Source organism: Sphaeramia orbicularis, chromosome 5, assembly GCF_902148855.1.
Source record: "Sphaeramia orbicularis chromosome 5, fSphaOr1.1, whole genome shotgun sequence".
Lineage (NCBI taxonomy): Eukaryota > Metazoa > Chordata > Actinopteri > Kurtiformes > Apogonidae > Sphaeramia > Sphaeramia orbicularis.
This window is the reverse complement of record NC_043961.1, coordinates 55,921,378-55,946,297: the sequence shown is the minus strand read 5'-3', so window position 1 is coordinate 55,946,297 and position 24,920 is coordinate 55,921,378. Positions and strand designations below refer to the sequence as shown.

Here is a 24,920-nt window from a genome sequence, read left to right as displayed (position 1 = left end):
TTCTCCTACTGAGACTATCTCAGCAGCTACGGTGGAAACTTTCCACGCGGTGCTACATGTTGAGTGACAGGCCAAACAAACAAACAAGGAGAAGTGTTTATCTTTCACAGCCATGTGCACCTAATTATGGAAGACGTACCCTCCAGGACTAATGAGATAAACAATTCCACTCCGCCCACAACATCCTAAATCTGAATCGATCAGTTCTTACTTAACCTCCTTTTAATTGGCAGCAATTAACAGATCTTCAGGTCTGGAAGGAGGCCCACTGGATTGCCCTTCTTGGTGTCTCATACATGGAAACATAACTCCTCCTTGGAAGACTGATACCCCCCCCCCATTAGCTGGCCACTCTGATGGGCCCATTCCCCTGCTTTAATCAGGCTGGGCCCTGCTGCGCTTAATTCGGGTGACGTGACGCTGCTGCTTTTTCATTCACAACAGCTGCTCAACTCCCAGAGCCAGGCTTATGCAAATCTCCTTTGTTGGAGACCATCAAATCTTTTCCCTCCTCTCTCCCTTTCAACAGGCTGAGAGAGAGTGAGGAAAAAACACTACCAAAACGTTGAAAGGAGCTTTTTTTTTTTTTCTCGCTCACACCCGTTTTGTTTTAGTTAGACCACACTCTATGTGCCGAGTCTCTGAGCATAGAGACGTACACACAACCCGTCTCTCTTTCCCTCTTGTTCCTCTTCTTTTTCATTGCGGTCTACGTGTCTTTTCTGCACGTTCTACCCCTCCCTTCGCTCACTTCTGCTTTAGTCTTCGCTTCCGCCTCCCTCTCCCTCTCCCTCTCTCTGAACCTCCGTGTCAGCTTCAAATTCTAATTCTAATTCAAACACCTTCATTGGCATGACAAGAGAGAGTCTCGGCCGGGCTCATTCTCCGTGGCCGGCCCTTAACAAAGCGACGCGCCCTGGCCCACTAACCTCTAGTCTGAGTTGGAGTACGGCCTGTGTGATGTTGAGGAGGGACAGCTGAGCCTTGTGTGTTGGGTCAGATCTGTGGACAGCAACACTATGGGCATGTCAGCATCATGTCGGTGTGAGGGACAGCTCTGACAGGCTTTCTCTGTTTGGAGTTACACAGAATACCACTGTCCTCTGATCCCAGGGCTCTTCTGCTTGCGGGTGTGAAATGTGTATGTGTCAAAGAATTCATATTTCAGATCAAAGACTCCGGTCAGAGCGTATTCATGCCTGTGTACTCTGAGCGCTCGTGTGTGTGTGTGTGTTTGTGTACAGAGCAGTTGATTCAGAAGGACTATACGTACTTGTACACGGCATTTGGAGAGGATCGGAGTCGGTCCTATAGTATCCGTTGCGGCAAACGCAGTTAATGGCGCCTTCGCTCGTGGTTCGACTGTTGATGGGACACTGCATGCATGGCTCATCACCTTGAGTTGGCTTGAAAAACCCAGATGGACAAGCTGAAAGAGAGGAAAAAAAGTACAAGAATTTAACACAAACGTATAACAATCCTTCTCTAAATGTGCAGTAAATGAACATCGGAAACAAAAAGTCTAACTACAAATGGACTTGAGTGAGCGAATATTTTTAGAGCTGCAACTAACCATTATTTCAAAAGGGATTCATTTGTTTATTAATTTTCTTAATAATAATAAAAAAAAAGGATTTGCTTAAACTCATGATGTCTTGTTTGGTTCATGGCCCAAAGGTTTTCACTTAACTATCAGAGAGGAAGAAAGAAACCAGGAAGAAGCGACATTTTTCTTTAAAAAAAATGACTAAGAGCAATGAACAAAATAGTTTACTATTTTAATAGTCAAGAAGTAATTGATTAATTGTTTCAGCTCTACATTTTTATCAATTAGCTTCTGAAAAACATTACTTATTTTATAAAATGTCACAAAATAGTGGGTGAAATTTTAAGTCTGTTGCCTCAAAAACATCCTACAAAAAAATATAAAACTGATTATATAACAGGAAGTAGAATAGATGTAGTATACACATAGAAGATATCTTGTACATTTATTATTTATATGACAATGAGACAGAGGCTTTGGGGGCATTTGTTATTCTTGATATTTTAATGGTTCATTCACATAGAACTATATTTAACTGTTATTTGTTTACATCTCATATTAACGTGAAGTGACTCGGCTATATAAAACCACTCAAACAACACACACTATAGGTCTAGCATATAAATAAAAATCACTGCAACCCAATATATAAATATAGACCAGTAAAGCCTTGCATATGAAAGAGCTCACTCCATATACGATAACATGGCAACATGCTGTAACTTGCCTTTAAATTATTAACCATGCGTTAGTTGCCTGAGAAATCTCTGAAGTGCCCTGGTTTCTGTTAAGAGCCTGGCTAAAGGCCTCTCTGAGGAAACCTGGGAGGAACGTTGCATTCACGATACGCATGATAAACACACACACTGCAGTGGTCATACAAATATGTGTATATCTGTGCATCTGCCTGTGGGTGAATCCCAGGAATCTGCAGCGATAAACAAACTGACTGCTGTCTGTGAAATCCTCTTATCCTCTCCTGAGTCACACTTTTTCCTAAACTCTAACCTTTTTCCCATATCGTGTCATAGATTTTTTTTTTTTCTATACTGGGCTTAACCAGCCACAGTTTTGCTCCAGGTAATGTAGCTCCCACCTGCCCACCCGATAAAAAAAACAACAACAAAAAAAAAAAACAGAGGTGCTAAGACAGAGGTGATGGAAGTATAGTAACATGAAAAATTCACACATGGGATGCACTGCATATCTGAAGTTAAAAGCCCTCAGGTTGTAGGCTAGGTATTTTTATTCTGTTTCTTGCTTTTTTCTTTTTGTCTTTAACATTGGAAAAACAAAGTAATTTATGACAATGTTAACAGGAAACATATTGACAGAATAAATGAAACAAAATAAAGTCATTTCCTCATTTATTATGGGAACTACTCCCTTATTTCCTACATTTTCTTTCAAATACGTGTTATTACATGACATTCTCCATTGTGCAGTAATAAAACACAGTCATTATTTCAATACGAGGCTGTACTAGCAATTACAGCTCAACTGTAGCATCTGGAATATGGAAACATCTGCAGCTGCAATTTCCATTTAAAGGGGGAGTTAAATCACAAAGCAGAATTAGTCGTAGACCAATCCCAGTGTTTACATTAGGCAGACACATTGCTGTACTCAGAAAACCTCCTGCACAGGGATTAATGCTCTGTTTTCCCCTGGAATTCTAGAGGTATTACCTTATGAATTGTGCCAAGGTATGAAGATTGTGATGAAAAATGTCACCAGTTAAGGAATTTTTTACAACAAAGTATGTTTAACCCTGTAAAGCCTGAACCATTAAATCATTGACAGCAAATTCCAGTTCTTTGAAACTGGAGCCTTGATTGGTCCTTCTGAACAACCCAAAAAAAGTTTTCAATTTCCATGCATGAGTTTCAATTTTGTATCATATTTGATACATCGGGTCTCAATGCTCAAATATTATTATTTTTGAACAAAACAAAAACATAATATAACTCTAACATGTCTAAAAAATTGGTAATTCCTTTTCAAAACTGGCAAAGTTCTGCCTCCTTCCTCATTAATAACAACGACCCCCCCCCCCCATTGACTATATGTCTATTGCATGTATCTAATTGTATACATCAGGTTTTTTAAGAAAATAAATATCACACTGATCATGTAGAGGGCTTCAAAACTCATGTATCAAATATGATATGTTCGACGTTATAGGGTTAAGATACCTTAAACATATGGTTGACTAAAACTGGCTTGCAAAACAAACTTCTAATACATTCTAGAAACTTGAATGGCACTGAAAATAAATTCACTCATTCTATCTTATTTACCACATATTCAAGTGGTGTAAGCTCTTCAGCATGATGAATATAGCTTTACAGCATTTGTGATAAGATGGGATTTGTAATATACTTGTTTGAACAAGAAGCTGTTTCATTAAAATATACGTCAACTTGAATGCGAGACAAAGAAGTAATGGATGAGCTTTAAAAGACTCTATTTAAGAGGGAACACAATGTACTGTTGTGAAATGTAAAGGTGTAGCATAAAGTTACGAGCAGTGTATTAGTATGTTATGGTTTTAATTGGAGACTTATCAAAAATATCAGTGGAGGAAAGAAATATCCCGAAATAAAACCATAAACTAGGTTATCTTAAAGATCTTCTCACTACATATTAGCTTTGACATGTTTTTCTTCTGTGATGATTGATGGGGAAAAGGTTTCGGGTACAGAGCGAAACATGAGGCCTGGACATTCACACTGCCAGTCAACAGAGTTTGTGAATGAGGCCCAGGCAACAGCTATGTGGGGAATTGGGATCGAGACTCGGCGGCACAGAGAGGTCTATGGGAGTGCAGCGCTCTGAGGAGCAACACCAAAGGAAACAGGATAAAGAAGTAGTGGAGGGGGAAGGAGAGAGGAGAAGTGTAAAGATGGAAACAAAGAGACGAGAGGGGAGAGGTGGGGAATGGTTCTGTTTGGGAGTTTTTCAGCCAAGGAATTTGCCGCATTACTGTGCCCACAGTGAATGTATGTGCAGCAACAGTATGCAGACTGTGCATAACAATCAAACAATGACTTTCAGATCTGCATGGGGTAGAAAATGAAAGAATATAATTGATTAGTGGTTATGAAGTCCCATGAATTTTAATATTCTATGTTAGATGCTTAAAGGAACAACAATGGGTGGCAAAAAAAAACAAAAAAAAAAACAAAACAGACATAATATAAACATGTTGTTTACTATAACTCTGTTTGTAGTTCAAGTTTAGCCCTTTCATGCATAGTGGTCAACACAGTGGACAGCTGTTCTATGTATGCATGTATGTATGTATGTATGTATGTATGTATTTATAATTTATTTATTTATTTCTTGGTTTAATAGGGATCATGCATATTTATCCAATCCAACTTTATTTGTAAAGCACTTTAAAACAACCGCAGTGGACCAAAGTACTGTACAGAAGAATAATTAAAACCAAAATAGAAGAATAAAGAATTTGTTGTTTTAGTTCCACATCAGCTGACACAGTGGACACTTATGCACGATCCCATACATTGACATTCATACCATTACTGTAACTTTGCTGTTTATGCAAAGTTTCATGCTAATGCTAATTGTTATTAGACTGTAATTAACAGTTTTGTTTTGTTTTTTTATAAAAGTTGTTTTTTTTTTGTTGCATATTATCTCCATGCAGGTATGTTAAAATGTGAGAAAATATCAGGTTTTGCAGCATTAAAAATGTTTTTATTTCATTGTTTTCTCACAGTCAATCAGTAAATACATGTTTCTTTGCATCTAAAATTAAACCCATCGTTTTCAGCTGAGAGGACATTTTTGTAACTCCACGAAAAATAGGTTCGTCAAAAATCAATCGCATTGGTTTTTTTTAATGCCTAAAGAGGAACAAAAACACTAAGGAAAAAAATCTTGATTAAGGTTCTTATAATTCATGCATGAAAGGGTTAACAAAAAAACCTTCCGAGAAAGTTAATGTAAAATATTTAATAAATATGAAACTGCTAATCCCATCCATATGCTTTAACATGTCAGATAAAGCAGACTATCTCAGCTTTTCAGGGACGTCACATCATGTACCGCTCTATTCATTTTGTATATCGTATGTGAAGATCTTTTGCACTATTTTTTTTTTTTGTAGCCCATTTCCATTTGATATTTCTTTCTATTTACACAGTTTGTGAATGCAGTTCATTTGTGGTGTTCTCCTTTGATTCGAGTTCATCTGTAATACATATTTTCTGCAAAGTCACTTTTGCTTCAAGGTCTTCTTTTATATTATAACTCTAAATTTCTTTACTGTGAACTGTTTCTAAATCTATCTGAGGTTTCTACCAGGCCAGAAAATAAAATATATTTTTAATTTTGTCATCAAAAAACCACCTAGGATAGTGGGTTTAAACTCAGGATCAGTTGCACAAGTTTAAAAATGAGGAAAAGAAGGATTAAAATGTAAAACAAACTTCCTGTGGTTCAGTCTGAGTTCACTAAAGCACCTACACCAGATTTTTACCGCTGATTTTTTTTTTGCACTGAAAATTCAGGTTCCCCCAAATCAAATGAGGTATTGCACTTGATACAGTTTTTTAGAACAGTTTAGGGAAAAAAATATCTAACTGTAACTCTCTTTACTCTGAACTGTTTCTAAACCCATCTGAAATGTCTGCGAGGTCAGAAAATCAAAAGTATTTTCAGTTTTTCACCAAAAACCACCTTAACATAACGTGCTGTGCACTTTTAATCCCCCTCGGCCAAATATAGTGTAAGATTCTGTTGAAAGTTACTGCCCTATAATTCAGTATTAGATTGTCTGTGTAAAACTTATAACACACATATTTCTATTTGAAAGTACTCAGATATTATAACTGCACAAGACCTTGAAAAAGTAGGTCTAAATCACCTATATTCAATATTCTTCTGCTCCATGCCAAGATGCATCCACAGTATAAATTTGGTGCAGATATGGTAATGGGTTCTTCAGATAATGCGATCACGTCATCGAATGGACAGACAAACGGACAGACAACAAAACGATTACAATATCCCTGAGCCAAGGGGTAAAAATTTAAGTCTAAAACAAACTTCCTGTGGTTCAGTCTGAGTTCACTAAATCACCTACACCAGATTTTTACTGCTGATTTTTTTGTACTGAAAATTCCGGTTCCACCAAATCAAATGAGGCATGGCACTTAATACAGTTTTTTAGAATAGTTTAGGAAAAAAAAAAAACATATTATAACTGTAACTCTCTTTACTCTGAACTGTTTCGAAACCCATCTGAAATGCCGTCCAGGTCAGAAAATGAAGTATATTTTCAGTTTTTCACCAAAAAAACACCTAGGGTACTGAGTTTAACTCACCTGGGAACATTTAGACAACAAGTCTTTAAAATGAACGTCTGAAACAAACTTCTTGTGGTTCTGTCTGAATTCAATAAAGCACCTACTACAGCAAAGTTTTAGTGCATCATAGATTTTTTGTACTAAAAATTCAGGTTCCCTCAAATTGAATGAGGTATGGCACTTGAGTGTTTTGTTAGAATAGTTTGAAAAGAAAAAATAAACACAAGAGATTGAGACACTCCAAGAACTGATCCAGGTCTTTGAGGTTTAAACAGAACCAGTCTTTAGTGGTCAAAGATGAACAATTTTTTAAGCAAATATATTGCTAAATCTTCATACTTTTACAATCACTACACTTCCCAAAAAATCTCAATGTCTCTATCTTTACAAAGATGTCTGTCATCTTTTATTTGCTTTGTATTTTATATATGATTCACTGGATGTGTTTTGAGTGAAAAATAATGTCACATACAGTCACAGAAAAAAATATTAGACCATCAAAGGTCATCAAAAACAATGGTTATGCCATCAAGTACTAACTCCTGTGTGTATCATGTGACTAAAACAGACAGAAAAGAAAACATGGAATGCCTAAAAGCACTGTTTTTGTCAGTACAATGCCATAGATATTAATGTAAGAACTGAAGGGATTTTGGTTATTATCAAGAAAACATGGAAAATGATTAGATATCAGCTCTGAAATTAAACTACTATGAGCTATTTTTGTTGTTATCATTATATTTGCCCAAACAAGTGTACCTTTAGCTGTTCCAGGCATTAAAATGAACAAGAAATTGAAGAAAATAAGTGGTGGTCTACTAATTTTTTCTGCGACTGTACAACCTATGATAGACAGTTAAAGCAACCCATGACGGTATTCGTAGATTCCGTCCCACCAGGTTTTAAGAGGAAACAATATTATATGTCTTAGCATGACTCTGTCATATCACGGTCATTATTTTGGGGGGAAATATTCAGGGAATTTCCACCTTGCACCAGGATGACAGATTTTAAGAGTTGCAACGCTGTCTGCTGTCAGATGTAGAGAAGCGGAAAAGGAGAGAGCAGTGATTAAAAAACAGATCAGAGCTTTAATTCCCTACCTCCCTGCCTGCCCAGATTGCTGCTGTTGAGCTGTTTGATCACCAGCCTGGCAGTCTTGCTCAACATGCAAAAGCTGAAGGCTGTTTTTTTGCATGTTTCCTCTAAACTTCTGATATGCTTCTGGCAAGAAAAGTTAATTACTGCAGGAATATTCATTAACGACAGCACTTCTGTTGTCCCTGTTACAGACACTTAAAGAAACGACGATACTATTAATATCATTAATATTATCAAACAAACATGCCACTTCTCCGGGGATTGTAAACGTGGATTCTGGAACTAGGACGAACAATCTGATGTGGCAATAAGTCAAGAACAAAACTCCACAAAAAAGCTTTCAGAGAATTTATAAACACTTCAGATTCAATTCAGTGGTAGCCATGTCAGAAGGTCCAGATCACCTAAAATTGTTACCAGACACATGGTATTCACTCTTAAGTCTCAAATCTGGAAAAAAAAAAAAAAAAAAAAAAACTAGTGAAAAGGTGACTGTGTCGTTTCTAGTACTTGATCATTTAAAGACCAAGTATTACATTAAACGTATCTAGAATTGTGTCTTAAAACTCTATCAAGATGCTAAATTATGCATTTATATTCCAAACCCCCGGCTGTGTCTGTCTGTGTTTACGACTTTTAATAAGATACAGCGACATAAAAGCTTTAATTAGGGGTTTTTTCCGAGAGTCACTGCATAAAAATAGTATTGCGAGAGATGTGAGAGGTAAGCTGCTGCCAGGGTGCTAGTCAGTTTTTACAGCAGGTAATTTGCTGGTTGTTTCAAAGGTTTCCTGAATATTATAGCCGGAGAGATTTATAGCAAATTGAAGACGAGACCCGCAGCGAAAACCATCTGAATCAAGTAAGTGTTTGTGAAAGGGAAGATCTGAGTAGCACAAAAAAGAGGGAGGGGAACACAAGCAGACAGACAAACAGACAGACAGACAGAAAGAGAAAAAGGCAGGGAGCCCATTTGACCACTTTTGAGCTCATCGTAAATTGGGCTCCTCTGACCATGCCGGCAGTCGCACACATTCGACACATAAAAACAGCCCGACAATGATTACACATTTGATATTTCCATTATGTGGGGCACAGGGGGTGCGTAACCATGTGATCGCACACAGCTCATAGCAGGTAACACAGCTGAAGGCCACAACATCTGATGAAATAAAAACGAGAGGAAAAACAACAACAACAACCTGAACACCACTCTAGTTTCTTTCATCAGCCATCTCCCATCTACACCCAACAGAGAGCCTCTTTGTCCGGCAGTCTAGGACATCACAGCTACAACAGCATTCCCACTTCAGCCCCCTGTTCCCCCCTTTTTTCAGTATCGAGCCCACCCTCCCCAAAAAACTGCTTTATTTAATGAACACACTATTAAAGAAGAGACAAGGGAGACAAAGACGAGTAAAGCATGTGTGCGCCGTGTTCAGGTTGTGAAAGAGAAAGGGCTGGAGGGGTAAAAGAGAAAAAAAAAAAAAAAAAAATCAGAGGTGCTAGGTTTTGTGAGCACAGCAGGAAAAAGTGCTGAAAGCAGTGAAAATGGCCAGCGTCACAGGGATTGTGTGTGTGGATGTCGGGTATTTTCCTGTATTCTATTGTGACCAAAGAGGCCTCTTACAATGAGGTTTGTACAAGTTTGGGCCTCTATTAGCTTCGGACCTGCCTGTGAAAGCTATTTATATCGGCTAAAATTTGCTTAGAGGTCTTATTTTTGTCTTTGTGCATTAGAAATCAATATAAGTGAATCCCCAAAAGAACTTTGTGTTGGTAAATGGAAGTTATGCAAATGTACAGGATTTCAGTTCTGTTGCAACATGTTGATGGTCATATGAACTATGTTTTTAGGTCAAAAATGTCCAATTTCATCACAATTAAAGCTACATTTTCATGTCACAAATGGCCAAGTTATATTTGAACTGAATTTACCTGAAAAACAAATATTCTATTCTTTTAGATTACACAATTTTTCTTACAGGATTCTATCCTACATATCACGTTTTATTTTTACAGGTTCAATATGGAGTATGGTGCTGATCCATCCTGCTTATGTTACGCCAATACATACATTAAGAATGTCACACGTCACTTCAAATCAACGGTTTTCTAATAATAAGCATTTTTATGAAGAAATAACAATTCTGTATATTGTTATTTATTCTTTAGTATGATGATAAACTATACAATAAATAATTCTGATCCTAGTTTTTGCACACGGATCATTTGTGGAAACGGTGACATGGCTGCCAAGCATCAATATGATGGGATCCGTAACAACCATGTCACATCTGTCCACTGACACATTTTGTGTTTTTGTGTCAGCCGTTATTGTTTTAGATCCACAATACTAACATTTATGAATAAGAGGATAATTAGCAATAGTAAGTCTATAAGTTTATTACTAATAAAGTACTGGTACTGACCAGATCATCATGGGTAATGTCACGTCCGTCCACCAGCAAAAGTTTTCACATACACGTGCTATTCCAAATCCAATATTTCTGAAAATAGAGCTTCCACTGTCAAATAATATCAGTAGTCTGTGCACAAATGTATGAGCATTATTTCAACACAGTTCTATGCATTTCTTACAACTTTTCTTTTTTTGGCCACTCATTTGACCGCCTAAGTAAATTTTAGCCGGTATGAATAATTACAGGGGCTTTTTACTTACAAGGTGGAATATTAGATTGAGAAGTTGTTTGCTTTTGCTGTAGAACAAGTACAGATCATTAGCCTTTGAACTCCTCGTATCCAAGTCGAGTGTAACCTTGTGAAATGACAGTTATGTCCACAGATTAACCGTAGGAGAGCGGCCACGAGTTGCGTGTCTGTTGCCGAGAGTGAGGAAAGGCCAGCTTGTCCCCCGTCTGCCTCAGCACTTCCACGGGGAACACAAGCTTGCACTGTTTGCAACACAGGGTCTCCGCAATTCAATTAGGAACACAGTCCTGCTCGCCATCTAATTCAATCAGGCTTGTGTGAAAGCTATTAGACAACTGGCATTCGCTTCACCCCTCACACACACACACTGGCACACAAACAAGATATTCATTTCTCCCTCTGGGTTTCCATGTCTGGTGCAATTAACAGGTCTGGGACTCTGTGTGGATCCTCACACTCTTAGTCAGGACCGTGCCAGTGTGTGAGGCTGACCACTGATGACCTGCAAGGTGTAAATCAGACTACTCTCAAACTCAAGGATATTATCAGGGACTTTAAATGGGTTACTTTTGAAGAAACTCCAGCCTGATGTTTGAGATTTATAACCAGGGGACTCTGAACTTTAAGTGTTCAGTTCAAGCATTACCCAGTTACTAAAAATAGCTAATAAAAGTGCACAGGCACTTTTATGAGCTTATCCAATGACAGGAAAAAACATGCCAGTTATTTTAATGATTAGATGTCAGTTTTTACTCCATTTACTTAAGTCATATCCCACCCGTCAAGCTTCAAAGAAATGTTTATTACCACAGTGGCGTGACTCAAATTTACCTCGAACTGATCTTACTCACAAATGCAGAACACTTCAGACATGTGTATGCCGGTACCGACACTGGTACAAGAACGTGTGTCACGATGTGTCTGCACGTTAGTTTACAGCAGGGGTGTCAAACATGTGGCCCGGGGGCCAAATGCGGCCCACTAAAGCAGGGGTGACAAACTCATTTGAGTTCAGGGGCCACATCCTCCCAATCTGATCTGAAATGGGCCGGACCAGTGAATTAATAACATAATAATAATAATAATAATAATAATAATATATCAATAATGCCAACTCCAAACATTTCAATGTGTTTTATAGTGGAAAAAGTAAAATTACATTATGGAAACGTTTACATCTATAAACTGTCCTTTTAAAAATGTGAATAACATGAACAACCATGATAAAAACTGACATTTATCAAGAAAAATAAGGGCAATTTTAACTCAGTTTTGCCCCTGCTTATCATTTGTAAGTGTGCATTACAACTTACAGATCACATTGGATCTGCAAATGTACAAAATATTTTAGTAACTGGCAGAATATTAGTAAAACTGCATTGACTTCTCTTAACACATTTCTAGTTTTTCATATTTTTTGTGAAGGGCTAGTTTGTAAATTTACACATTTTCATGTAATTTCACTTTTTTACACTAAAAAAGAGGAAAAATTTGGAATTGTCATTATTTGTAGGTTTTTATGGTAGTATTTTACTGATCTGACCCACTTGAGACTGAAGTAGGGCTTTTTATGGCCCCTAAAGTAAAACCATTGACTATTAATATCTTCAGTGTAATTTTTGCATTTCACAAATTCATCCTACAGGCCGGATTGGACCCTTAGGCAGGCTGGTTTTGGCCCCTGGGCCGCATGTTTGACACCTGTGCGCTAAAGGGTCCAATCCGGCCTGTGGGATGCATTTGTGAAATGGAAAAATTACACTTAAGACAATAACAATCATTTTAGTTCATGTTCCATTTACAGACCAATTCAATCTCAAAAAGTGATCAGTAAAATATGATCATAATAACCTATAAATAATGACAACTCCAAATTCTGTTCCTTGTAAATGTTCATGTTATTCACATTGTTTTAAAGCAGGGGTGTCAAACTCATTTTAGTTCACGGGCCAGATTCAGCTAAATTTGATCTGCAGTGGGCCGAACCAGTAAAATAATAACATAATAATATATAAATAATGTCAACTCCAAATGTTTCTCTATGTTTTAGAGCAAAAAAAGCACATTTACATTATGAAAAGGTTTACATCTACAAACTATCCTTTCAAACAATGTGAATAACACGAAAAAAACTGAAAAAATAAGTGTAATTTTAACAATATTATGCCTCAGTTTATCATTTACACATGTATATTATAACTTACAGTGGATCTACAAACACACAAAACATTTAATAACAGATAGAATATTGTTAAAATCGTACATACTTCTCTTGAGACTTTTCAGGTTATTCACATTTTTTGCAAAATTATACTTTGTTTTAGTGTAAATACATGAAAATATTTACATTTACACAGAGAAACATTTGAAGTTGTCATTATTCATATGCTATTATGATAGTATTTTACTGGTTTGACCCTATTGAGACTGAATTGGTCTGAATGTGGAACCTGAACTATAAGGATTGTTAATATTTTAGTGTAATGTTTGCATTTCACAAATTCATCCCAAGGAACCTGGACCTGGACCGTTTGGCGGGCCAGATTTGGCCCCCGGGCCACATGTTCGACACCTGTGTTTTAAAGGATAGTTTGTAAATATACAAAGTTCCATAATGTAAGGAAAGTTTGGAGTTCACATTATTTATATATTATATTTTACTGGTCCGGCCCACTTCAGACCCAATTTGGCTGAATGTGGCCCCTGAACTAAAATGAGTTTGACACCCCTGGTTTACGGTAAAGGGAACAGTGTGTCATGCAATATGGGAGGACGTGGAGATGATTGGGAAGTGACTTTTCCTTCTCTAAACTCTTTCTTCTCTGTAGTTGTCACAGAGCTCCCATCCCCAATCCCCCCTCCAGCCCAGCAGGCTCCTCCGAGACAGATTAGGAGCCAAAGTGAGCAGCAGATTAGCTGGAAATGTGGGACACCTGGGAAATAAGCTCTAAGGGTATGGACTCATCAGGAGGGCTCAAAAGACACAAACAAAATACGTACAGGACACTCTACCGGGGAAACAAATGAAAACACACAGGACACTGCACCGCACGCAGAAAGACCATTTAATTGCTTCTTCTTCTGATACATGTACGTCAACACATATATAAGCGGAGATCATAAAAAGGAAAGCTGCTAATAAACCCATTTGGCCACTGCCCAGAGGACAATTTCAGCTCATACTGTAGGGGCTTAACCTCTTATACACGGCACATACTGTACGTAGAGGGCTCACCATCACAAGGATTGGTATTTACAAGGACAAAACCTAGCATGGAGCTCTGTTCAAAATGTCAGTGGCAGCTAAAAATACTTCATAAGGGAAATATTAGTCATGTAACAACTGGTGTAAATTAATTTCCCACTAAATGACCTTTTTCCTCATTATCTCCTTGGCCAGAAAAAACACTAGCAACCAACATGGCATGAACATATTATGGTAAACAGACCTTTCCGGAGCCTCTCACGAATACAGTGGAGTAGAGCTGTCAATGGGTGCAACTTGGGGTTCAGTGTCTGCCCAAAGGACATTCTGATATATTTACAGAAGTGAGAAATTGACAAACCGCACAGCCGTTTTTCCATTTTGTAAATCAGACAAAACATAAAAAATAATAACAATACAGTGACTTCATATGCTCTGCACTGCACACACACATATTAAATAAATCAGTGAAAAATGTCTTTGGTCAGTACATAAAAAAACAAGTCATTAGGTCTATGGAGATTAAGTCTACTTCTACTACATTTATTTTATTTATTAGTGACTTGAGGCTGTGATTATTTGCCGCAGGAAAACCATGGCTAACAGCTGGTACTTAGTCTACAGTCAAAAATTATCATTAAAGGAGTGATATTTTGCTTTTTTAAATGGAATTATGCATTTTAAAACATTTCCCTGTGGTCTACATAAACTGTAAATGCTATACTTGGGTCTGAATTCTTCATTAATTCAACTCCACAGGTCCATCTTCAACCCTATTTTTAAGTAATGATACGAGACAGGTTGTTTTAAGCACTGGCCCTTTAAATGCACCAGACCCCACCATCTTCCGGGTTGTTGACTGTGCGCTCTGTCCCGTTTTGCCACTTGTGTTTGTTAATACAACCAACAACTGAACATTTTAGGTAATCAGCTCGAAGTTTGGACATATTTTCAGTATGGACTACAACCGCTGCTGCTGACAAATAATTATAGCGTACTCCGAGAAATGTTTGTCGGAAATCTTGCCATATGTGCAAATGTTGTGACGTAACTAGTTATAAACATAACAAATTAGGAAGAAATGAAAACGGGTTGTAGAAATCCACTCAATGTCTGCCAAAATAAATATAAAGATAGTTTTGCTGCACCTGGATGGTTCAACTTCAAACTTTTTGAACTATTAGGGTCCAAATACACAAATTAATGAACCAAAGACTAATAAAAGTTGGTTCAGCAAAATATGGCCCCTTTAATTCAAAATATGAAAACACAAAATAAACTTTCAATAAGTGTATGCTTGCAGAGTACTTTACCTGCTTAAGCAGTTGCAGTATCGCAGAGGTTTTATTGATTAGTTGTTCAACACAAAATTAACTGCTTCACTATTTAAGTCATTATTTTTGAACAAATATCAAACGACTTCTTGTTTTAACTCATTTAATATGGGAATTTATTGCTCTTTAATGTTAAATGTCACAGAATGTGAAGACGTCAACATTGTTTAAGGAACTAAATGACGGATTTAAAATAACTGACAGATTAACTGACCATAAAATAATTGTTAAATGAAGGTCTTAACATGCATATAACATGCAAAAGCATAGCGTAATCACATCTAAGCACTTTGGTGTGTTCGAGTACATTCAAGCAGACAGAGCACAATCCGGCTTCCTGAACACTCACTGCTTGGATGCAGTGCGTCATTCCCATGTGGCAAACGTTAGAATCTTGACTCTAACAACGCTGGCAGAGTGGCCCTCTGTTCAAGACCACAATGCTCTCATGATGATCATCAGGTCATAAATACCAAAGGGAAAAAAAATCAGTGAAAAGTATCTTAACCACAGTATTTCCATACTGTCTGATAACTACCATCTGTCAGTAGAGGAGGAAACAAAGATGAAAGGGGAGTATTGCTGGAGCCGTGCATGCAGCAGTGTAATAACGTCTGGAATTTTCACTGCTTTTCTTGCTTTTCCCACTTCTTTGGAGCAAGTGAGAAGACAGGCACAAATGTGGACTGGTGAAATTACAGGCATGTGAGCCAACACATACGCACAGGGTAGGAATATGAACAAGGCTAGAGGGTGGGTGGTTGTGGGGAATAAAGCGGACAGGGTCATTTCATGCAGGCAGATCACTTGACAGCTTGCTCTCCAGAGGATGTAGAGGTCCAATCAGGTTGCTGGTGGACCCCTTTGGTACACTGGGCTGCAGATGGCTGGGGTGTGGCAGGAGGCAGGCCCCTTTGTCGGCATTAATCTCCATTTAGGTTGGCTTGTCAACCTTCAGAATCCACATCACGCTGGAAGTACCTATATTGTTTTCCATAATCTGTAATGATGGATCATTATAAGAAATGGAAAAAAATCTCACTTAATGAAGATAATGGTACCATCATTTGAAGTTAAGGTGTGGTGCTCTGTAATCTGGCTAAAAAGCAAAGTCGGCTCAAAGTGGATGATTAATTCAGTCATATTTTGTAGCTACTTACAAAGAAGTTGGCAAATGAATGCAGTATTCATATGGTGTTCAATGATGGAAACATAACCTCAGCTCAATGATTTCATTAAACTATTAAAAACCATTCATGAAAGGTGGCTTTGTTTAACCATGTAACATTTTTTTGCTTCGAGTTTTAATTGTGCTACAGGAGAAAAAGTCCAAGGTTCTCTGGCCTTAACTTCTGCCCTTTACACCGCATCCCAGCTGAAACCGGAGACATTGAACTTTCGCTCTCATGTGAAACTAAAGCATCACTTTTTGTGCTTGTAGTGCTACAGTGTTCTTGACAGTGGGAAGGAGGAAAAAAAAAAAAAGATACACCTGTCCTGCCATGTTCTGCTGTGCCTGAATGGGCATACACTGTCTCCAAATTGAAACAGAAGAAATGGGAAGGAAACGAGGAGACTTTGGAGGGATCCGATATCAGAGTTTTAAGCTGTCATTGTTAACGCTAACAAAAGAATGTGGCCAGCCTCCACCCACTGTGGCTCTTGTGGGAAAAGAACACTTGCTGTACAGGTTGCACTGAATAGCACACCCAACCACCTACAGCAAGATTATTCAGTGGGTTCATTTGTGAGCAGCTCCCTTGAAAAACCCAGTGGAGAGTGGCTCATATACATTTCCACCTTTCACGCTCTACATTAGCGTTGAGTGATATAACAGGATATAGTGTGTCCGCACAAAAAACATTGCTTCATATTATACTCTTCAAATGAATTTTTGTTGTGACACAAATCATAGTCTTTACAGCAGAATTTTTCATCATCCCCGTTTAATTTGGCATTCTTTAACAGTGCAGATGCAGGGTTTTTGTTCTTTAATCAAACCAGTCTGATGTTGCTGCTTGTGTAAAGTTTTTACAATGCATATTTTATTTTATATGATTCTGTGATTTTTTTCTGCTACTACAAACAGTTCTATTGTTAGAGAGCATTAATTTATTAGTTTTATCATTTTATTTTGTTACCATTGTTATGGTATTTTTAACCAGATCATATTTTAGACCCATATTCTGTTTAAAGCTATGGTTTAACCCTTTCAAGCAAGAATTATGAGAACCTTAGTTGAGGGTTTTTTTTTTTTTGTTGTTGTTGTTTTTTTGAGTGTTTTTATTCCTCCTTAGGCATGAAAAAAACAATGAGACTGAGGGTTTTTTTTTTTTTTTTTCATAGATTTACATAAATGTCCACTCAGCTACACCATGAATTTTATTTTTGAAGCAAAGAAACATGTATTTAAAACCCAATATCATAAAGTGATATGAAAACAGTGAAATGAAACCATGTTTAATGCAGCTAATCTGATGTTTTCTCACATTTGAACATATTCCAATACTAGTTATTACTTACTTCATGGAGATAATATGCAAAAAATAACAATTAAGGATTGATTTCCACTCAAGAACAGCAAAGTTACAGTAATGGTATGAATTGCAGTTTATGAGATGATGCATAAGCGTCCACTGTGTTGGTTGACATGGAACTAAAGCAACTAAACCCATGAATATACAAGAGAACAGCTATCGAATAGCTGTCCACTGTAGTGACCACTATGCATGAAAGGGTTAATAATCACATAAAAATAATTTACATGCAACAGGAAGTGGGCACGTTTTCCATATGGCTGTTTCATACAACCTATTTGATTACTTTTCATAAAATGTGGTATATTGTGTTTGTACCATTATCTGGATCTGAAATGACCTACATGGGGATGTGAGTTTGGTCATATTTGTCATATCACAGAGCCTGACTCTACACCACAGCCTTCTAAGCCTATGATTCAGAAGTTTATTTTTAAAGTTTAAGTTTGCACCAAGGACAGTGTTTACTCTACATGAACTCCTAGACACACCGATCGATGTGTCTGAACTCTTTATGATTTTGGCTGTGCCTGTCAGTGCCGCGGCCTTCGAAACCCACAAATGCGCCCTTTTCTCAAGGACAGCTAGTTGCTAGGGCAACAGGAGCCATTGCCATGTGAGGCAGCTTCCCTGCTCCGTTCCGCAGGCTGCACCCAGACCTTCCAGACCTGATCACAGGCTCAGACTGCTGATGACAGTAGGACGGGTAGAGGAAAGCATGGCAAGTACAGGTGGAGGTAGAGGAAGAAAAGCGAGACAAATAGAGGATGATTGACCTCAGTGACCCGCTGAAGATATCCAGCGGGATTGTCCACAATTCACATGATTGTCTTGGAAAAGATAAGAAGAAATATGGGATGAATTATCTTGCACAGGCCGTGAAATAAACAACCACTGAAAGTTGCCTGAATGTTTAGGAGATGGCCGGCTTACGTAAAATGTCATCAGCCTCATGTTGATTTCAATCTTCCCTATCAGGCTCCGCAGCCAGACACAACAGCTCCAGTAGCTGCACCCTAGCTGATACAGGTGAGAGGCATGCAGGAGGAAGAGGTGTGGACAAAAAAAAAAAAAAAACGTGATGGTGTTGGGGTCCTTTTGTGCCTGGAGGCAGATGTAGGAAATAGCTGACAGAGGCAATCACAAGTCTGTATGTGTATGTCTTTCTGTGTGTCTGTGTTTGTAAAGGACAGCACAGAGAGCAGAGGAGCGCAAGACGGAGTGAGAGGAAAGGAGAGGCGAGAGAGAGAAGGAGGGGGACTCGACCAGAATCCAAACAAAGGCAGCGAGCAGCAGCACCGAGCTCAGTGACAGAGGCTCCCTAAGGTGCAGTCTAGCTGATGGACAGGTGGCATAAAGGGGCTGCGTGTTGTCCAGTCAGTAGGGACAAGGGGGGTGTGACAGGGAGGGAGGGGGGGGGGGGGGGAGGGAGGGAGGAAGAAGAGGCTGGGGGTGGCATTGCAAGGAGCAGCTGGTGTGGAATCCTGTCACTGTCCCTGTGTAACCCTCCACTGCCCACATACAAATACACAGGGAATACATATACACCTCAAACAAAGGACAAAAGATAAACATTATCCTGCACCGGACTTCTAGTATCAAGTTTACAGACTGGATTTTACATCTCCTGCTGTCTCTCCCTTGAGTGTACTTAATAAAGATTATATAAATTCTTCTGACCACAAGCATTTAATGAGGCAGCGGGGAGTCTGACTGAATACTATTATCTATCAGATCTTCAAGAGGAGAAAAAAAAAAAAAACAACAGCTGTAATGTGGCTATTTCACACACGCACACACACACACACACACACACACACACTGCAAGCATCCAATAAAGCTATCCATTCCTGAAAGCGAGCACACACACATCACTGAGGAGTCACTTCACTAAAGGAGTTAAACATAAAAGCAACCAATTTCTATTTTTAATCACATGCTTTCTTGATATAGCAAGAAAATGAGAGGACAATAAAATAAATACATGTCCTCTTCCTCCACTACTCAGGCTTTATGTAAAAGAGAAATTTTCATTGAGTCTCAAAAAAAAAAAAAAAAAAAAAAGAATCAAAAGCAGCTCTGAAAACATCTAGGTGAAAGGTTAACATGAAAGCAGAAATATATTCCCTAATCACGTGACCAAGTCCTTGGATAATAAGCTCATGAAAATTCAAGTCAGGATTTGCCACGAGTTAAATTACCAAAAGAGGATTTTACCTGATATACAGTCTCAAAGATGCGACCTACGTGACTGAAACTGCACACATGTGCAAGCCCGCACATATACACACACTCAAAGCCGATTCCCTGCACCATTACACCTGCGCCTAAAAGGACTAGCATTGTTGGGAGGATATTCATTTGAAGGCTTTAATGGCTGCTATTTAGAGGTGGAATACATTAAATCAGGGCTGCAGAGTGAGGTGGTGGCCCCAGAAAATTTATACTGAGTGAATAGATCGACTAATTAGCCTTTATATATGTCATTGATTTATCTAAAACAAGGGATCCCTGAGCTATTCATCTGCCGGCTCTGCATCTTCTCCCCCTCTATGACTACATCCTTAACCCTGATAAAGGAGGGGGTTGGCTGGTTGGTCTTCCTTCCATTTGTCCTAATCAATGGAGGCTGTTCAGCCCAGACCCAGGGGGTCAGTGAAATTAAGTACCCAGCTCACACAGAGAGGGATCGGGCCAATGCTGGGGCAGAGGGGGAAATAGGCAAGCCCTCTGTTACCTTGGCAACTCCACTGCCACTGAGTTTCCCCTATATATTCCTTCAGTTCAACTCTTCTCCCCCAAGATGCTTTGCACCAAAATGGCTGCTATGTAAAATATTCGGTGCAGTAATGTGGGCAGTCTCAATAATATATACAGTAATATATAAATAATGCAATAAAAAAATACTATAGGAATGTAAAACAGATTCTGAAGTGCATCTTTCTGCCACTTCCTTTTTTATCCCTATGTGGGCCTAACCCTACCCTTTTTTGGGCTAAATATCCTGACAATACTGAATTCCTCGCCACTGTACTTTACTACCTAGTGTTGCACTGGGACTAACAACATATAAAAAACAGAGAGCAATAGTGCTTTTTGTAAAAGACTTGTAATAATAGCTTAATACAGACAATTTATACATGGATGACCAGTGCTCTATCCATGGCAATCTGATAGAGGAAGAAGTTCAACTGATTTGTTACCTCTGCCAGGAGGTATTGAGATCACTTTGCTTTGTGTGTTTGTTCGCATGTTTGTTTCTTTGTTTGTTAGCAACTTTACGGGAAAACTAGAACAACCATCTTTACTAAATTTTACCCACAGATAGGCCTAGGCCCTGGGACCAACCCATTAAATTTTGGGCCAAGTAGGCCACAGTTCAAGGTCACAGCAAGGTCACAAAATCTACAATTGTCCTATCTCTCATCATTGAGCAATTTTCGGAAATTCATAAAAAATTCAAAACGACTCTGATTAGCCTCCAATTTGATACACCCATAGCTTATAACAATATCTTGTATCTGACACAAAATTGTCCACATCCACTGTGGAATGTGGACTCTGTGGACATTTCAATTTAACACTGAAAATCCCATTTACAACACATTTTTCATGACAACTCAACAAATATTGATTGGAATTTAATATAATATGGCATACACATGACTGGTACCAAGCTTCAACTTTTTCTGCTGTATGGAACAACCTTCAAACTGTTTAATTTAAAAAGAAATAGCTGATCCACACATCTACACCGTTCAGGGTGCTTGGCGGAGGTTTGTGTTCTCTGAACACTTGTTTAAATTAGAATTATTTAATTGTAATGTTAGTTATTAACTTAAAGCTTCAAAGAATCATCTTGTTAAGTATGCATACTTGACTTGTGTTTTATCACACACTCCTGCTAATATCTTAGCGATTTCCACCACAGTATATCAAAAGCTCAGATTTCATTCGCTGACTTGTGGGGACACAGTGAACATATCCCAGCTCACATTCTGATAGATGGAGGTTTTAAATGCACACCTAACACTAGTTATCTTTGGAGTGGTACACGTGAAACCCACACGAATCTAATGCCTAAACGTCCTAGCCTAGAGGCATTGCTTTCCACTTGGCACGGCTCAGTGCATTCCAGCACTGCCTATCTGACATATCCATGCATAATGGCACATATCATGTTTGTCGTTAATGCTGAGGTGCTGAAAGGGACATTGTAAAAATATAATGCCTGATGCCTCTACCTTCTGGGGGAGAGCTACTGTATTTATTCATAAGCTGACAGTTATGTAGTCATCAAAACTATATCTGTTTGTACCCTCTGTAGAGCAGCAATTTACAAGGCCGATGGGAGCTGTTCAGTGCAAATTTATCTACTCTGAACACACATCATTGATATGTGTCCATGTTTGTGGCTGTGATGATCTCTGCAATTAAAATAAAGGTGTCTCAAAAGCTATAAGTGAGACTGGTACATGACTCCTGAGTTCTTGGAAGCAGCAGTGTTACCCTAGGTAGGCAAGCACCCACGTCATTTGTGTTATATGACGACTGAGCTTCCATCTATTCCAATCAAGAATGAAATGTGATGTGACATGTGCAAAGAATCTTTGCACATTTTCACCTGGTTGGATAACCAGATCGATGTTGGTGTTAAATGAACTGCCAAAATATTACTAATCCCTGATCATCTGCTGCTCCAGATATCTTTCAAATGATGATGTTGAGAAACATCTCATCATGTCTGGTAGAGACCATAAAATGAGGAAGGGCGCAGACATAGTTAGTCACATTTCATGGAAGTTAGATGAGGAAACGGGAAGGGCAACTATCCAAGACCTTCGATTTGTGGACTTCTGCCAACTCCCTTAAACAGAGACATAAGCAATCCATTAAGCGTTAGGAATGTCCTACTTGTAGTCCAGAGTGGCAGGGTAGTTCTTTCTATATAAAATAAAATATAACTTTGATTAATGTATCAGTCTACGATTCTTTGATTAAACTGGCATTATAACGGGAATCTACCCCACCACTCCCTCTATATCACTGTCAGTGGGGCATCTGTATGTGGATTAAATGCGAATTTATTCTTCCACTGATTTACTATTTCACTGTCAAGAGCATGTATTTCATTTGAGTTAATAAAAGACAAAAATAAACTTAAGTGGTTTACCACTATTGTAGGGAAAAGATCTTCCATGAATGTTTTCCAGAGGACATCACCAGGGGCCTCCTAATAGGTCAAATACCTTCTTATCAGCACACTAACAGGTTCTAGCTGGACAAGCTCAATTAGCCAGCGCTTAGTGCAGTGTATAAGGAGACCGCGCTCTCAGCACGAGGCCCATATCAACAGAACCAGGGAGATGACAGACAAGCCAAGTCCACAAAGGCCTGATTGTGAAAGGTTGGTGAATAGGTAAAGAGGGAGGAAGGACTTATGTTCTCTGGGGTTTTGTGAAGTGGCTGATAGGGATCTCTCAGCCAAATGACAATGCAACTGTAGAAATACGCCTGGATAAATTACTCCCATTGACGTCAAAATCCTGAAATTACTGTCGAATAATAGAAGGGAATGTCAATAAATGAATTTTAAATGAAAGATGTTTCAATTAGGTACATTCACTGACAAGACAGGACAGTTTGCAGGTTGCCTATACTTGGGTAATTCTGTCATTTGGAAGAGCAAAAACATAAATAATGAAGTGTTTAGGCATGTCACCTAGACCTAAATGTTTTGATAAAAGTATTCCTGGATTTTGACTAACAATCCCAATAGCAAAACACTGATCCTGTTGATGCCCATCCCTCTTGCAACACCATACTGACAACTGACGGAACGCGTCAGCGCTATGATTTCAATCACAGTCACTCATTCACTAATGGGAAGTCTGCCTGCTGGCATGGTGTGCACACAGATGTAATTTAAGCCATCTTTTGCCAAGTTTTTACTGGCTCTTTTCCCCATCGCCACAGTTTAATAGGAATGAGGTACAACACTGTGAATGATCTGCACTTAATGGCGCAGCTTGCAGGCCTGTGCTGATTCTGGTAAACTTTCCACCCTATTGAGATAAAACACCCTTTGTTGGCCTTGAGAGCATAAACATTCAGCGTCAGATAAAAAATTCATTGAATTGATGCTTTACAACAGTAGATGTTTGCATAGGGCTCAGAAACAGAAGATACATGTCTTGTCACGTTGCCATGAAGTTATCAAAAATACATCATGTTAAAGTACAGGTATGTTGTGTCTACGACTACACAGATTAAGTGGCTAAATCCCCAAACCTCCTGCAGCCTCAAAGTAAGGAGTCTAAAAAGTCTAAAAGCAATCTTTGAAATAGGTCATTATGGTGGAAACATCCTGTGAATGCACCACGTCCTCAAATCAATACATAAACTGCTAAATTTAGTAAGAAGGTCATAAGGAGGAGTTACCAAGACTGCGTAAGGAATGAGTGTCATAGACACATCAGAGCAGTCAAGTCTGCTCATTTTAGATTTAGATGGTACCAAATGTGTTCTCTAGTGGTAGTTCCTCTCTGTGGAGAGAATATTCCTCCTGGCAGCTTAAAATGTCATTATTCTACTAAGTATCAATGTCAGAACATTAACCTTCAAAGGTCACAGAGACACTGTGATCTAAATTGTCTTTTGTGTATTGCACATGCAATGTTACACTTGAATGAATTAGTAGAAATGAAGTTAGTGTTAGTGTAAATCTTTAATATCTAAGTTTTCTATATATAGTAAGTTGGCCATTTCTCTGTTATGGATTATGAAAATGTTGCAAAGCTGGTTAACATTAACTTAAGATTTAAAGCAATAATATGCAATATTTCAATGCTACGGTTTCTTTGAAAACAATGCTATGTTAAATGTTTTCGAGTTATGTACACACACTATATGAAAAGTTTCCAAAAATGTTCGAATTCAATTAAAACTAATTTATTAAATCTAACAACCATCTTTATTTGGTTGCCTCTCACTGATATGAAATCCCTTTTATTAATGTTAATATTAATCATTCATGTGTCTTTCATTGGAATGAATTGGATAAAATTCATAAGACAATAGCTCACTTATAAACATGATTTCTGCCTAAATCACATGATATTTCAATACTACATCTTATATTATGGTTTCGACCTGAAGACATCTAGCACATTATTTTCCAGTAGGTTT

The 24,920-nt window shown here is 38.3% G+C and overlaps 1 protein-coding gene across 4 annotated transcripts in view; it reads right to left on the bottom strand.

The window, feature by feature from the left end:
- The window catches only part of ephb2b (eph receptor B2b), a 169,033-nt gene that overhangs the window by 63,990 nt on the left and 80,123 nt on the right, over positions 1-24,920 (bottom strand). For all 4 annotated transcript variants that reach the window (XM_030134197.1, XM_030134199.1, XM_030134200.1 and 1 more), the window contains exon 4: positions 1,274-1,429. In XM_030134197.1, coding sequence (XP_029990057.1) covers positions 1,274-1,429 — 156 coding nt within the window. The remainder of the gene's footprint in view (positions 1-1,273; positions 1,430-24,920) is intronic.